At 43.2% G+C, this 16,495-nt stretch overlaps 1 protein-coding gene across 15 annotated transcripts in view; it reads right to left on the reverse strand.

Annotated features, from left to right (window-relative positions):
• Window positions 1–5,933: 5,933 nt before the first annotated feature.
• scn1laa (sodium channel, voltage-gated, type I-like, alpha) overlaps window positions 5,934–16,495 on the reverse strand; it is a 190,635-nt gene continuing 180,073 nt past the window's right edge. For all 15 annotated transcript variants that reach the window (XM_041200429.1, XM_041200421.1, XM_041200417.1 and 12 more), the window contains 2 exons: window positions 7,990–8,260; window positions 5,934–7,238 (listed from right to left, as the gene is read on the reverse strand). In XM_041200429.1, coding sequence (XP_041056363.1) covers window positions 6,055–7,238; window positions 7,990–8,260 — 1,455 coding nt within the window. In that variant the 3' untranslated portion in view covers window positions 5,934–6,054. The remainder of the gene's footprint in view (window positions 7,239–7,989; window positions 8,261–16,495) is intronic.

Genomic DNA, 16,495 nt, shown 5'->3' on the forward strand with positions numbered 1-16,495 from the left:
TGCCAATGGAGAGGTTGTGTACTGACAGGGAGAGACTTACACATTTGGCTCCTTTTTCCATTGCTGCTAGCCAGCAGTGTAGGCTTAAAATGACAAGCAAACTTGCACACAAAAGTGGAAAGCATGCTAACTCTCTTCATCCACAGATGCTAGAAACTTCACCTGTTGGACACACTCTTTGGAATATTCTCCTCTTTGCTGCCGTCATGTGCTTTAGGGTCATCTACAGAGGGTGTCTACTTAGATACCAGAACTGACAGAAAGCTGTTCATGCTTGCACATCTGCGATGCAAAATGAAGGTGCGCCAAGTCCTCATCAGAGTGCTGCTCTACGTTGACAATGCCGCACTAACATTTCATATGCAGGAACGCCTTCAGTGGCAAATGGATGGACTCTTTCATGGCTGTAAAGTTTGGTTTGACCATCAGCATCAGGAAGGCAAATGTCATAGGATGTTGCCATAACACCATTTATTAACATTGACAATGTGAGGCTGGAGGCTGTTTACAGGTTCACAAATCTCGGCTCCACCATCACGAGCAATCTGTCACTTGATGCTGAAATCAGCACATCAAAGCTGACTAAGAATGTGTGAAGCAACAGCAACCTGACCTAGAACATGAAACTGAGTCTATCAAGCTTGTACCCTTAGCGCACTATTCTACAGTGGTGAGACCTGGACAACATACGCTCGACAGTAGAAAGGGCGAACATTTTCCACCTTCACTGTCTCCGACGTTTCCTTGGCATCTCTTGGGAGGACAAGGTCACCAACTATCCCTGAAGTGTGCTAATTCTATCAGTATGTGCTGGTTCAGCCATGCGTATTGGATGGATGATGGATGTATACCCAAAGATCTCTTATATACTGAGCTAACCACTGGGTCATGACCTCCTGGGTGTCCATACCTCTGCTACAAAGACACCTGCAAGCAAGGTTTGATGATGGTGGGCATTGACACCAACAGCTGGGAGACAGTTGCTGAGATCTCTGACCTCTGGAGGCTGACTGTTTGGAAGGGCATTGAAAGAGGTGAGCAGAAACAAAAAGCTGGCTGAACAGAGGGTCCAGAGGAAACTGAGGCCAGTAAATTGTGCCTTCTCTGCCCACAGTCTTCCTATGCAGCAGAGACTGCCATGTCAGAGTGAGGCTCCTGGGCCACACCAGGAGATGCTTAACACACAGTTGACCACCATCGCACAAGTCATCGTCTTACAAGATGGAAGGCTATCACCACCTGTGATATTCCCTTTATTTCACTATTTATATAATCTCGATGAGTATATCTAGGAAGATGCATCAATAAAGCAGTCAATGACAGAGTCATTGAAGCAGGTGCCAGAATGAAAATCCTAGAGCTGCAATACCATCAGGCCCTTCTTTCTGTACTCAAGGGGTACAAAGGTTAGTCATTTATGAACAATGGTCTCTTAGATTGTGATTCAGAAGAAGTGACTGAGCATGATACATTTTACAATGAACTGGCATGATTAAAGATTGTAGTTATTCAAAAGATTGTAAACAATTCATTCTATTAGCAACCTTATCCTGGTTCTTCTCCTATAATTTCTCCATCTCTTTCCCAATATGTCAGCCAAGGATTTGAGGAACTTCTCCCTCACACATATGTAAGAGTCTGAAGGTTGCCATGACACTTCTTTCCCACTGAGCACTCATTGAACTTCGCCCAGGTATCTGCAGACATTCCAAGGCTATAATGTCTTCAGATTCAGGCTATAAAGCAATCTGCATATTTTTTGCTCCAATATTATCACCCCTGATCTCAAGAAGTTTGATATGGAATAATGGAGAGGTGAAAGAAAGCCTCTGTTTCAGAGTTCTCTCAATAAAGGGATGCCTCCTATGCTTTCAGAGGAAAGACATTATCTTTCTAATCATTGTAGATCCCAGGAGCTATCCCCACATTCTCTTTGGAAGTGTCTTGGGATCCAGCCTCCCTTAGAGATCTCAGGGCTCCCCTTAATATATTACTATATCTTGAGACCCCCTTCTTGGTGCTGACTACTCTGGGCCTCTTACTCAAATGCACCCATAATTCACCACTGCTGCTAATACTGATACATTTTATCCCTAGCAATCTTGGCCTGGATCTTGCAAGCAGTGATAACAATCCTCAGATTGCTGCTGCGTTCATAAATTCTGCTGCTGCACATTTCTACCACGGTCTTCCGAGCCTGGCCTTCAAAGAAATGCACAGTGCAGCAAATCTCGGGGACCTCCGCCAGAGTACAGTCAGGGCAAGGCAGGAGATTCATGCCCATTTTATGGCACTAGCAGCCATATGGCAAGTTTAAAGGTACAGTTTGAATGTTAGTGAATTGGATGTGTGAATGGGTGAGTGGATGAATGGGCAAGTGAGTCAATGGGTAGGTGGGTAGGAGGATAAGTGGATAGGGAGTATGTGGATGAGGTGAGTAAGTCAGTGGGGGAGATGTGGGTAAGGTGGGTAAGTGGGTACTGGGAGTAGGTGGATAAAGTAGGTGAGGTGGGTAATTGTGTGTGGGTGGGGGTGAGGTGGATAAATAGGTGAGGTGAGTAAGTGGATAGGGGTGTGTGGTTGAGGTGGGTAAGTGGGTGGGGGTAGGTGGATGATGTGGATAAGTTGGTTGAGGATAGGTGGGTGAGTGGGTAGTTGGATTGGGAGGATAGTCGGGAGGGTAGCCGGGACAGGTGGTCAGAATGGGGGGGATGGAGTAGTCAGGTGGGCGGGAGGGTAGCCACAGCTAGGATAGTCAGGTTGGGTGGTCAGAGTGTTGTCAGGTCGTGTGAGTAGTGATGAGGTCAGGAGCATAGTCGGGTAGTCGGAGGGGATGGTCAGGTTGAGGGGGGCATGGTCAGATCAGAATGGAGGCAGTAGTCCAGTAAGTTGAGGGGGGCAGGATGGGGGTTGTCCAGGTCAGTGGAAAGAGATCGGGTAGGTAGTTGGCTGGTCAGTGGGGTACTTGGGTGGTTGGGAGGGTTAGACAGTTTAGGACTGGAGGGTAGTCAGGTCAAGGAGTACTCGGATGGTTGGAGGGGTTGGTTAGGTGAGGGGGATAGCCAAGTTGAGTCGGGGCAGTGTGGTCAGGTCGGGTCGGGGGGTATTTAGGTGGGTGGAAGGTTTCGTTGGGTGGTCAGGTTGGGGGTGGGGGGTGGGGTTAGTCAGGCTGACTGAGCGGTCAGTTATGTAGTTACCCAGATGTTAGACCAGGGATTAGGTTTTAATCTGTCTAATATTTCCTAGGTAAGTATCCAGATAAGTACCATGGAACTGTCTGAACTCTCCGACTCTAACTCAGGGTTGGAGAAATTCATGCAGGGACCCAGAAAACAGGGGAATCGCTCATTGGTGGTTTAAACTTCCCAGGTAATTACAAAGGAGATATGCACATTAGGGTTTCCACAAGGCCCTGATGCGCATCTTTGGTCGTAGGCCTGGTCTCTGATGATCTGCAGACCTAACACCCCTGTATTTATAAATCCTATGTCTGATTGTGAATAATACAACAGGAATATCAGCTTGTATATTCCATATAAAATCTTCTTAAAACTACCACTTTTTGGCATATTCCAGACAACTCGCAGATGAATGAAAGGAATAATTGTATGAAGCATTAATTGCAAAAATCCATGCAATAAATGGGATATTTGTATATACAGCACTAAAAATATAAGTAATTATGAGTTGTGGCACCAAAGGAGGCTATGCTCGGGAAAGACTTGATCACCTAATGGTCAGAAAAGTTTTGCATATGCAAGATTTTACAAATGAGTACATTGTTTACCTAGATAAACCAAAATATAAAAGTAAAATGGTGTACTTAACCTGAAATGAAGAACATATGGCTTAACTTTTGACAGTTTTATACGTAAACAGTAGACAACTGCAATATTGAGCCAAAAAAATTCACGCAGAGTCAGTCATTACGTACAATAAAAAAATGTATTTATTCTGTTAGCTTGTTTCTGTAATGTAGTCTTACCATTACTTACGGTAATATTAGCATTATCCTGCATGCAGTTCACTAATACACTACAAGTCAATAGGTTTAATAAAAGGATTTTACATTTAACTTCTCTTTGTGTAAGAAAACACAAAATAACCTGGGTGTGAGTAAAGAAGATCAACTTTGTTCTTGTGAAAAAAAAAACTGTGGATCCATTTTCCACTTCAACAGTTCTAGTGCAGCATGAATCATTTCACAAGACAAAAATGCCCATATAAATGGACACTCTAAAGGATTAAGGATTTTTGTAGCAATAAGGATTTCCTTGATACCCTCAATGCAGGCAGTGCTTGAGATTTGAATAATGTTTCTCTCATGTCTTTTCTAGATATCACTTTGCAGAAGGAAGTGAATCATGGTCCCAAATTATGCACAAATTAAGTCTTGTACTAAAAATGTGTGCATTTATTAAAAGGTAAACTAAAATTGGTTGTCCTTTTGTTACTCTTTTTGGGAAGTTCATTGATGAAAAAGTGCAATGGATCAACGTAAAAAAAAGTGTCTGTAGTACTGACCTGAAGTAATTCTCAGCTTTTTATATGTACAAATGCTGAAAAGTAAAATAAAATGAATTTTTACAGTATTTATATTTTTTCTTAGAAAATTCAACCACATATTTTGAGCATTTCAAGCAATTTGCAACATATCCTGTAGAGTCTGATCTTACAGCATACAGTATCCATATTAATCAGGAAATTCAAATGAAAAAAGCTTCTTAGCTGCAAACTAGGAGGAGTGAGGTCTTTTTGAGCAATTTCTCAGTTTACCACTGGCTTAAGACTTCCCATTTTTCAAACACTTCTAGACAATGGAAGGAACAGTGTACAGCAGCAAAGGCAGTATAAACATGCACCAGTGACAGCATCCAAACTATGTATAATGATACAGAACACATCATATTACCTGGCAAAAGCTTGCAAACTAGACTTAATGTGGTGCATATTTGATACAATGAATGCTATGCCTTGGTTACATTTTTGTTCAAACATGCACCACAGTGTGAAGCAACTATTTACACAACAGAGGGATTTATTTGTCATGTATAATGTCAATCTTGTTGAGAGCTGAAGATGGCTAAACAATACTGCAGGATAAAGCAGAGCAATTTCTGTAAAGTTCAATTTTGGTCAATTCAGTTTTGTTGGGCAGATCCCTCTGGGTCTCTTTGTTTATATCCACCCATGGCAGTATAAAAGGAACAAATAATGATTGTGTCTCCAGAACTTACACTAAAATTGCAGCTGCTGAGAGTTGTTTGTAAATGTTCCACATAAAAATACCCATCAACTCTCAGTTTAGGGGTTATAAATAACTAACAGGCACATATTAGAACTGTTCAAATATAACACAACACATTTAGTAAAGCACCTTGGACATCAGGGCCACCCTGAAACACTAAATAGATAAAAAAAATCTTGTTTGATTTGTGAGTTAATGATTCCTCATGCACATAAATGAGTTCAGCATGCTTCCATGCAAAACATTTTTGTACATGTTAAACACATTTTTCTAAACTTGTGGGGTGATCCTCTGACCTTAAAAGTAGTGTTTGAAACCCCTTTCCAAAAAAAACATAAAGCCCATCCCCATTTAGAAAAATAGTTACATATAATATATAACTCATGAATTATAAAATAACGTGAATTGTTATGGGCCTGGTATAAACTGTGGAACTGTGGCAACTGGAATGCAAAATACAGGGATAAAAGATGCTAGTGTTGCACATTTAATGACACACATACAAGTAAAATTTTCTGGTCCCTTTTCTCGTCCCTACAGTCTTAGTAGCCATTTTGATTCTCCTCTTCAGCGGTGTCAACTGGTAGTGGAAACAGTAACCTCCTGTCTAGGTTGCTGACTCCCCCTGCTGTACAGAGCCATAGTCTCCTGATGAGGATCATTGCCTTTTTTAGACACTGACCTTATAGTGTATTAATTGTCAGTTTGGCATAGATCTCCATATGGAATCTGGTTCATACAGTTGGGTCACACTTAAAAGGCTGTAAACAATGTCATACAAGTAGATTTTTTTATTTGTTTGCATTTTACTTTTTATACTCCCTTACATCTTTGCCTCTATCTTCTTTTTCTTTCTCCTCTCTGGCTTTCTCTGGTTTTGTTACACTGTCATAGGATGGTGGAGATGCGGTAGAAGGAGTCATATCAGTTTTGTCTGTCGTGGAGATTTCATTAAATTTATCAATTACCATTTCTTCTTTGCCAGGTAAAAGCTCACTTGTTTTACCTTTTTCTTTGAACATGAAAGAGGCTTGTTTCAATGTTCGCCTTATCAGGTATCGTCTGAAAGCTCTCTGAATTATAGTTGCAGAAACATGTTCCTGTTTACGTCGTAGAGTAGTTGTGATTGGCTCATAGGATATCTTGGATGGATTGGATGCCATAAAGCGTTCTTCCATCTGTTGTCGAAGAGCATCCATTTCTCCACCCTCACCCAGCACACGCTTTGTAAATGCAAACAAGATATCAAGACAGTGAATTCTATCGCCACTAACCATGGGCAAGTCCATAGCTATAAGTTGTATTCTGTTGGGTTTTGCAACACGAAGAGGTGGTTCCAAGGCATCTGCAAAATCATGCAATCTACCATACTCCATAAATTGAGTTGCATCTGAATCAAATTTTTCCCAAACTTCATAAAACATTTCAAAGTCATCCTCACTCAGTGGTTCAGCACTTTCCTCTGTAGCAACACTGAAATTTTCCAAAATAATAGCAATGTACATATTTATGACAATCAAGAAAGATATTATGATGTAACTGACAAAGAATAAAATTGCAACTGATGGGTTACCACAATCTCCCTTAATAGGGCTGCCTGGGTTATCTTTTGTTGGGTCACAGTCTGGTGGCCCACTGTTTAGAATTGGAGCCAGTAACCCATCCCAGCCAGCAGATGTAGTGATCTGAAACAAGCAGATCATGCTGTTTCCAAAAGTTTCAAAGTTGAACATGTCATCAATGCCAGACTCTTTCCTCACATAAGCAAAATTAGACATCCCAAAAATGGCATAAATGAACATGACTAAGAACAGCAACAGACCAATGTTGAACAAAGCAGGAAGAGACATCATCAATGCAAACAGCAATGTACGGATTCCCTTAGCACCCTTGATTAAACGCAGGATACGACCAATTCTGGCAAGACGGATAACTCTAAATAATGTTGGTGACACAAAGTATTTTTCAATGATTTCAGCTAGGAACATGCCTAAAAATGAAAAAAAAATGCATTATAGGATCATTTGTAATCTGAAATATGTTTCAAACTCATAACACAATGAAGGATTGAGAAAATGTCACAAGCACCAAGAGCAAATATAGACTGATTTTTAATTATCTTAATACCAAGAAATGTTACTGCCTTGGGATAAATTTCAATCTTTTAAATATCTATACAAAAACATAGTTTCTAAATATGATTTGAACTAAATGCTTTCTATTTTCAATATATGATAGTTAAATACCACAGCAGGCAGTAATAAATGTTAAGCCCTTATGTGAGAACTGTGAATTTTTTCATGAACTGAAAATGTAACACACAATTTGACAAATAGTGATACTGGGTTCTTTAATTAAATGTAACAGGTCACTAACAAAATATCCCTGCCACCATACTATTATAAATAATTGCCACTAATCTCAACTTTTTATTTTAAGTAAAAAAATTGTGTTAAAGTTTCCAAATGTTTTCTATGTTACAATAATCATTGCATACAATAATTCCTGTCAAAATTAATATCAGTGACAATTACGTTTTTGTTTTAGTTTTTTAAAATGTAATGCATTTTTGAACTTTAATAAAGTTTTGTTAAATAACACTTATGTTACATAATTTTTCATATAATAACTTCAATTGCTGGCAGTTATCAAAGATCAGAATAGTACATTCAATTCCAATGACAGAAATACTGGAAGGAATAATTATTTTGAATATTCACTAAACCCAATAATATGCTTACCTACAATTGAAAGAATGACCACCACAAAGTCAAAAGTATTCCAGCCAATTGTAAAGTAATAATAGCGGAGTGCAATCAGTTTAAGCACACACTCGCTTGTGAAAAGGACAATGAAAACCATGTTGATCATATATAAGACGTAATCCATCTCATTACTTTGATCATCCGTCTCTACCATCATGGTGACCATGTTAAGGCAGATGAGAATCATGATGGTGATATCAAAAACTTGCTGGGTTACAAAATCAAACACCATTCCTTGGATCTTGTTCTATAAAAAAAGGTAAATAGTAACAAATACATTAATTATTCTCAATAGCACTTGAAAGGATATAATAACATAATATCTTTCAATATATAGAATCTGATATAATGTACTTATACATTACAAACATAAATACTGAGTATTACTCTTAAATAGCGGCATCACATTATACAGATCAATTACTGCCCAAGTACATGTATTTACTAATACAATCAAAAAAATTCTAAAAGCATCAAAAAAATAATGAGCTGATTTGGCTACAGATTATGTATGATAGAAAATATCTTTATAAAATTATAAATGAAAGCTTAGAGGAATTAAGTCATTGCCTACATTTGCTTAGGAATTAATATATGAATGAATAAAACCATGTTCTGTTGATTCCTCTAAAATTCCTTATTTTACAAGCACAACTGCTACTGAGATGTAGACAAATGTAAAATTTGAAGTATCGTTATTTTTATTTTTAACAGAATTTACAAGGATGATTATCATACTTTTCACACTTATTTTTGTGGAGCCCTCCAGAAGTACTGTCCGCAGTCATACCTTCTGAAAGGCAATGTCAACTTTGCAAAGGACAATAATGTAATTATTGTAGATACTGGTCAAAATCCACTGGTAAATCACAGAAGATGGTCCCTCTTACCTCTGCCTGCTGTCTTTGTGGAAAAAAAAATGCTCCACCAATTCATTTACAACTGCAACTTCAAAATCCCAGCTGTCCAGCCTTTCACCCTCCTTTCATCACAAAAGTTCTGCAGCTACCAATCTGCTCAACCACACCCATATCTATGCCGTTGATGTCATAGTCCCTACAAAAACCATTACACTCTCCCACCCTGGCCTTTTCCCTTAGTATTGCCTTCATCTTCGCTCCCTTAAGTCTAAGGGACACAGACTTGAATGGATATGTTGACAACTCACTTAGCCTCTCACCATCAGAACTGGCTGGATTATTTAGAACACTATTGGGTTCTGCTCTCTTCTGCCAAAACTACTCACTTTTCTAGGTTTTCCCAGGATTACAAAGGTAACGCCTGGCTTTTCTCGACGGCAATCTATCTTCTTAAACCCCTCCACCCTGTTTCCTTCACCCTCACCTCCAACAATAAGTCCAACGAGTTTATGCAATTATTTGGCACAAAGATTGAGACCATCCAATCAGCTGCCTCTGCCAGTTCCCTCCCTTACCCAGCCCACCAGCCAAACTTCCTCAAAAGCTCCTCCGCCTTACCCTTCACCTAGCATCTTTCTCTAATTTTTCTCCTACCTCCCCTCATGACCTCTCCAAGCTCATGATGTCCATGAAACCCACCTCCTTCTCCCTTCGACCCTATTCCTGCTAAATTGTTGACCACCCAACTTCCTTTCCTGGCTCCCATTTCAGTTGATATTATTAACAGTTCTCTCTCTTCAGGTAATGTCCCTCTCCCCTCCACACCTCCATCATCACCCCTCACCTCAAAAAAATATCCTTGGCCTCACCGTCTTTGCAGCTACCGTCCCATCTCCAACCTCCCTTTCCTCTAGAAAGTTCTTGAGTGAGTTGTCGCCTCTCAAATCTGTGTCCATCTTTCCTGGAGCCGCATGTTTGAATTCATCCAAACAGGTTACTGTTTCTGCCACAGTACCAAAACAGTTCTTATCAAAGTCACAAATGACATCCTATGTGACTGTGACAAAGGTAAACGAAGCTTCCTTATCCTTCTCAAACTGTCTACAGCCTTTGACATGATTGACCACACCATCTTCTCCAATGCCTCTTCAATGATATCCAGCTGGAGAGGGTTATATTCATCTAGTTCTACTCTTACCTATCTAAATCTAGCCAGAAAATCACTCAACAATGGTTTCGCTTCCCACTTCCTGACCATTACCTCTGGTGTCCCTAAAGGATCTTGTTACAATTGAGAGGTTGATAAGATTATCATGTTTTGAGACTGTATCATTAAATTTAGGTTAGAGGCCTGTTCTGAAGTCTTCCAGACAGTAAGCATGGGTGGTTTGATTGTTAGAGATCAAAGGAAGGCTTAGCTTATTTTACTGGGAAAAAGATGCAAGGTATTTATGCTTGGAGATAACAAAGCGGTCACTAAGGTTTCAACAGGTTGACTGAGGGTGGAACTTAATAAGAAGGAGTGCGGCTTTCAGTAGTGGGACAGGAAGTGGGCACCATTTTTGCTTGTGTGTTGGGAGCAGCAACACATGCAATCACATTGCAAATTTTAAGTGAATGCGATGGGCAAGCATCACACATGCAATCTCATGCTGGAGGTTCATTTTCAGCAGTCTGCTTCCACATCAGCTGCTGATGCCTGGGTCGCAACAAGATGCAGTGGTTGTAAAAGAAAGATTGAAAGCACAATGGTGGTATGGTGCTGAGACACTTAGGGTATGCACATGTATATAGATATCACAATATATTTTGTTCACTTACTATTGCATGTATTATGTGCATTTCTTAGAATATTCTCCTTTGGAGGGCATATCACACTGCCGTGATTCATGTTTGGCCCTTGTGTTGAATGATGGGACTGAGGGACACCTCACTTGTGTAAGCAACAATGTGGTGGCGTGTTAGAGGTCAGTTTTTATTGGAAGATAATGTGTGAAGCATAATTTGTATTCCCAAGGCAATGCAACATGGCTGCACATGCAGCATCCGCTGGCCTTCCCATAAATGGTATGCCAAGCAGATTGGCCAAGGTCATGGACAAACACAAGGAGCGATGCACCACTTGCAAAATCATGATCTTGACAATGTGGTGTTATGGATAGGGCTGAGAGAGAACTGAAACCCTTGTTCCTTTCCCTTGCTGCTGTAATCAGTGTGTGTTTGAAAAGGAAATATCTGTGTTTCTTATCCTGAGTGTGTGGGCAATTTGAACAACCAGCAGCAAGCTTTCCATGGGTTTAAATAAAAAGGATTATTTATTCACATGTTCACCCCAAAAGTCTAACGCTATATCACACACTCACCCACTCACGCAAACACTCCAGAAAAAATACAGTTAACGATAACAGTGCACTTTTATAAGCCATAAACAAAAGAATAGTTTGTAATTCATATCATTGGCTCGTCTGAAAAAAAAGTGTTGCAGGCCCATGAAAAAGGTGTTTTCGTGCCTGAAGAATAGTCTAGGTGGGTTCAATAGCCAGAGTTGTATATTAGGATTATTGCAGGATTCCCTAGGGAGATGGATTTTTGGCAGCTCATGAAGTTAGTTACTTGGAGATTTGCGACCAGGAAGTTGGTTTTCTGTACTGGTAGACTTGGAAAAAAAAACAGGCTTTGAGACCTAAAGCTGCTGCAGTCTCCTGGTCTTAAAAGACGTAGATGTTGTTGCTCTTACTGCTGCTGTTGATCTGCAGTTGTTGTTCTGTGCTGTGCAGACATCACTTAAGGATTTAAAAAAAATAGTAACCAAATTGGCTGCCTTACCATGTGGTCCTTCTAAATATGGTGTTGGGCTTAAGTTGATCAGTGACAACTTCGGTCTTTATGGTCAGGCATTCAACCTGGAGGGGGGCGGGGTGCGGGTGGGTGGGAGAGTGAGACAATCGTCATCTTTTGTTCTAAAAAGATCAATTCAAGTGTGGAGATCTCTATTGATGGTCTTAGAATATGGGTATTGACATTTCCTAGGGCGGAATCATCCCAGATTTGCACGTGTGGTAGTGGGTAGGAAAAAAGACATTGTACCCATCGGCTGCAATGGTGGGTTTTCACACCATATTGTTCCATTTTCTGGGAAATACTCCGGAATGCAGGTGGGCTGGCGTGGATTTGCCTGCCCCGCTGTGACCTCAGCGTTTCCTTGCTCCAGGCACCATACGTAAAGTGCAATAGAGCACATGCCTACTTCATATCTAAACACCAGGGCTGCTCCAGGTGCCAGATGGCTCCGAAAACAAAAGACAACAGCCCCAAATTTAGTGATACCTCGCTGGGGCGTCTGCTGGATGTGATGTCCTCTATCCCTGCCTAGGTCACAGGAGGTCCACCGAGTCACCAATCCGGCCTCGGAGGCGGTGGCAGCGGCAGTCAGTGCCACCGGAAGACAGAGGAAGACAGCAATCCAGTGCAGGAAGAGGATGAATGCTCTCATCCATACTGCCAGGGTAAGTCAACCACTTCACCACTCTCAAACCACACATTCACAAAACCATCACACATTCACAGGGATCTCTCACCTTAAGGGACAACACTGCTAACTCTCACAAACATCCATGTCCACTGGAGCTCGGGTCCTCATTAAGCCCAACCCCATATTTAGAAGGACCACATGGTAAAGCAGCTAATTTGGTTGCCATTTTAAAAAATTCCTTAAGCAATGTCTGCAGAGTCAACAGCAGCAGTAAGAGCAGCAACATCTATGTCATTAAGACCAGAAGACTGCAGCATTTGAAAGCCTGTTTTTTTTTCCAAGTCCACCAGTACAGAAAACCAACTTCCTGGTAGCAAAACTCCAAGTAACTAACTTCATGGCTATGCTCACCACACAAACATTCCATGCAGTGTCATGTGTCCTGCTTACACACTCCATCTGTTTTCATGTAGGAGAAGCTGGTTCACAACAGCAGGGAGAAGTCCTAGACTGGGAGGTGGAGAGGCCCACATAATGGCTCTCTCACTTTGAGGACTGTGCCTTCGCATTCACTGGTGAGGACATGGACTATGCCTGTGGCAATGTTGAGGTCACTGGTGAACACCCATGTGAGGATACTGCACCATATCAACACCTTCTCAAACCAAGTATGAGTGTTCTCTCTCCTGTTTTTGACTCTGCTGCCATGCACTAATTAACTCTACTTTTGGTAACAGGGAGCTCTGCCAAGCGACCGACACCCTCAGCCAGGCAGTCCCTCAGCCCCATCCAGGTCCTCACCTCCAGCCAAGAGGTCACCTTCTCCATTGAAAAGATGGAAATAAGCAGCCTGGAAGACCTGTCACAGTGCTTACCCACACCCTACACTAGCACAGACATACACATCTCATTGGGACCTAGATCTAGAGCAGGCATGGGTTAATAATCTGGTGGTCACTGCACAAATATGTGTCCGCAGCAGGGGGAGGCAGGTTCTGCTGCACTCCCTAGCGCTCGGAGGGCTGCTGGGGAAGCGGCATCTGTGAGGTTGGAGTCAGATGATGAGCCTCTGGATTCAGCCTTCCAACTCATCGTGGAGATTCAGCAGAAGGTGGGGGAGCATCACACAGAGCTGTTGGAAGCCCTCAACAGAGTGGCACATGAATCAGAGGAGTGCTTCCACCTGCTCACTGATGAAGTGGTGCCCACATGGGCATGTATGGAGGTCTCCATGGGAAGAATGACTGATGCCCTGATCCAGTGGAGATACGTACAAACTTGCATTCCATTGCGGTAGCCATGGGTGAGTTCCTGCAGTGGCAATGTAAGAGGGAAACAGGGCACCTTGACGTCCCTCCAGATGCTCCTTCCCTCAAGAAGTTGGGCTGAGGCCCTTGGGTACCTGTAGGAAGGAGAGGCCCCTGGGCAGCCCTGAGTTATACACTCAAGGATCTCAGAGGCTGTCTGCTCCCTTTGAGTCCCCTTTGCCTGCGACCTCCTCAACTTCATCCTTTGTCACTGCAGAGGGAGCAGCTGGCTCACAGGAGGATAGCCAAAGCAAGCTGGGGCCCTCAAGGCCTCTGCTCTCCAGAGGATGCACGCCAAAGTCATTAGAGTCAACAAGGCCAACCATTGCGCAGGTTGTCTCCAGCCCTGCTGTGGATGTCAGGGCAGCAGCTGGAAGAAAGTGCCGCCCTGACATGCCCTTCCGGCTCCATCTGCCCCTTCTCACACTCACCATTCCCTACCATGCCCACCCTCGGTTCGCTCCCCAGGAGGGAGACTCCACACACCCTCCTTTGTACGTTCACCTAGACATTACCCCAACCACCCCTCCTTACTCACTCCCCCCCACCCCGGACACCTTCCTTCCTTCCTTCCTTCCTCTGGAATCCTTCCCCTCTCCAAATTCCCTTCTCTCCCTGGACTCTTTCCCCCTTTCAAACTCCTCCCCTTACACATATCTACCCATTTGCCTCATTCCCCCCCATTACCCTCCTCCCCCTCACAAGTTCACACTCTAACACCTTTTCCCCCCACTCCCAATCTCACCACTCCCGACATCGTTGTCTCCCCCTGCTGCAACTTCACCCCAGCCACCCCCAACGGCATACCTTCCTCTCCCAGTCACACCTAGACCTTCCTCTACTCCCCACACTAGGCTCCGGGTACACCTTCCTCTCCCTCTCACAGGTGGACTCTCCTCTCCCCCGCCTTTCTGATCATCCGTAGAAACCCATGGCCAAGACTATGATACTCCAAAGCAGACCCGAGACATCAAGGGAGATCTCCCACCTTCCGAGAGCTGATATGTGGCAAACCATTTCCGTGAGAATCCACCCAGTATGCAATGCATTTGTCCCTCCAGGTCTGGTAACTGTAGGGCTCAAGCATCAGATGTCCACCATCTAATCAAGGCCCTAACAGTAAGTCCCAACTTCTGCACGTCACACTTGTCCAGGTGTGTTCTGGACCAGCATGTTTTTCCACCAGTGTAACTGTAAATCTGGCATGAGGGGTAGGGTGTGGGGGAGGGGTGGGGGGGACTCCAGTCAGGTCTTGCCAACTGCCATGACACCTGACACCTAGCTTTAAATGTGTCCTTTTGTCCCTTCAAGACAGTGTGGCAGTCTGAATTCAGAGATCAGGTCAGGTGACTCTCAGCGGCCATCTCTTGCATGGGTTAATGTCCATTTTTAAAAGAATAGTCAGTTCCAGAAGATTCCAACCTGATTACAGTTCATGTTTTAAAAGTTATGGATGATATGCTGTTGCTGGGCATGACAGAGGGAAAGGAGCAGAGAGTGATGGCTTCATTGATTTGAGTATCAGTACAAAGCACATATCCTCAGGAGGAGTCATTTGTTTTCATCCCATGTGAGAACAGTATACTACCCCTTGGTCTCCTAAGGGTAGAGGATGTGTGTAATGAGGTTACTTTGGATGGAGGCTGGAAGAGGTAGGGACGCAATTCAAGCAGGCAAAGGTTTGCAGGTGAAGGAATGATTGTAAGGTGCATCATTCGTGGTCAGATTGAAAATGAGATTGTCCTGGACAGCCCTGGCATGTCTCTGCATGGCCCTGCCACGCCATGAAATCTCTGTCCTCTCCCTCATATTCCTCCCCATCATCGTCATTGGAGGAGATTAGCAGCTCTTCCTGGTCCTCGATTGACAATTCTTCCCTTTGCAAGGCACACCAGATGACAGTGATCCTGGACATCCTCGGTGGCATGTATTGTAAATCTCCACAGGGCCGGTCAAGTCATCGGAAGCGCATCTTGGGCAATCCTATGGTCTGCTCTATGATTGCTCTTGTTGAGCAGTGTGCAGCATTGTAACACTCCTCTGCAGAGCTCTGGGGATGACACATGGTGTCATGAGTCACGTTCTGATTGTATAGACCTTGCCACCCAGGATCCAATCCTGCATTTGCATAGGCCTCAAATAGATGTGGCAGCTGGGAACTCCTTAAGATGTATACATCATGAGAACTCCCTGGGAACAAGTACATGCCTGTATAATTCTCTTCTGGTTGTTGCAGACAACGTGAACGCTCAGCGAATGAAGCCCCTTCTGATTTACAAAAGCATTTGGCTGTTCTTGGGAAGCCCTAATTGGCACATGTGTGTGTCGATTTCACCCTGTACCTGTGGGAAGCACGCAATAGCCCTGAAGCCAACTGTTCTAGCAGCCTGTCTATCGGCATCTGTTGAGAATCTGATGAATTCATTGGCCGTCCTGAACAGGACATTTGTTACCTCCCATATGCACCAATGTGTTGCAGCCTGGGACATATCACAGCTGTCCCCATGGAGCCCCAAAAGGAGCCACTGGCGTAGAAGTTTAGGGGTGCAGTTACCTTGAGGACGTCAGGCATTGAGTTCCTTCCAAAGCCACAAGGCTGCAGGTTTTGTTGTAGGAGGGTGCATAGGTCTGTAACTGCCTCGTGAGAAAGTCTTAGCTGTCTCCAGCATTGTCGCTCAGGCACCTGGAGATAGTTGGTTTACATTCTGAATATTTGCTGATATGCCAATGCTCTTCAGTGAAGACGACAGTCCTGGTTGGGTTCCTCCTTACCTCCCTCCCCTTCAGCTGCCAGCTGATGGTCTTGAGTCTATGTTGCTGCGTGATCAAGGCCCACCTCTCCT

The sequence above is a fragment of the Carcharodon carcharias genome, chromosome 12 (genome assembly GCF_017639515.1).
Source record: "Carcharodon carcharias isolate sCarCar2 chromosome 12, sCarCar2.pri, whole genome shotgun sequence".
Lineage (NCBI taxonomy): Eukaryota > Metazoa > Chordata > Chondrichthyes > Lamniformes > Lamnidae > Carcharodon > Carcharodon carcharias.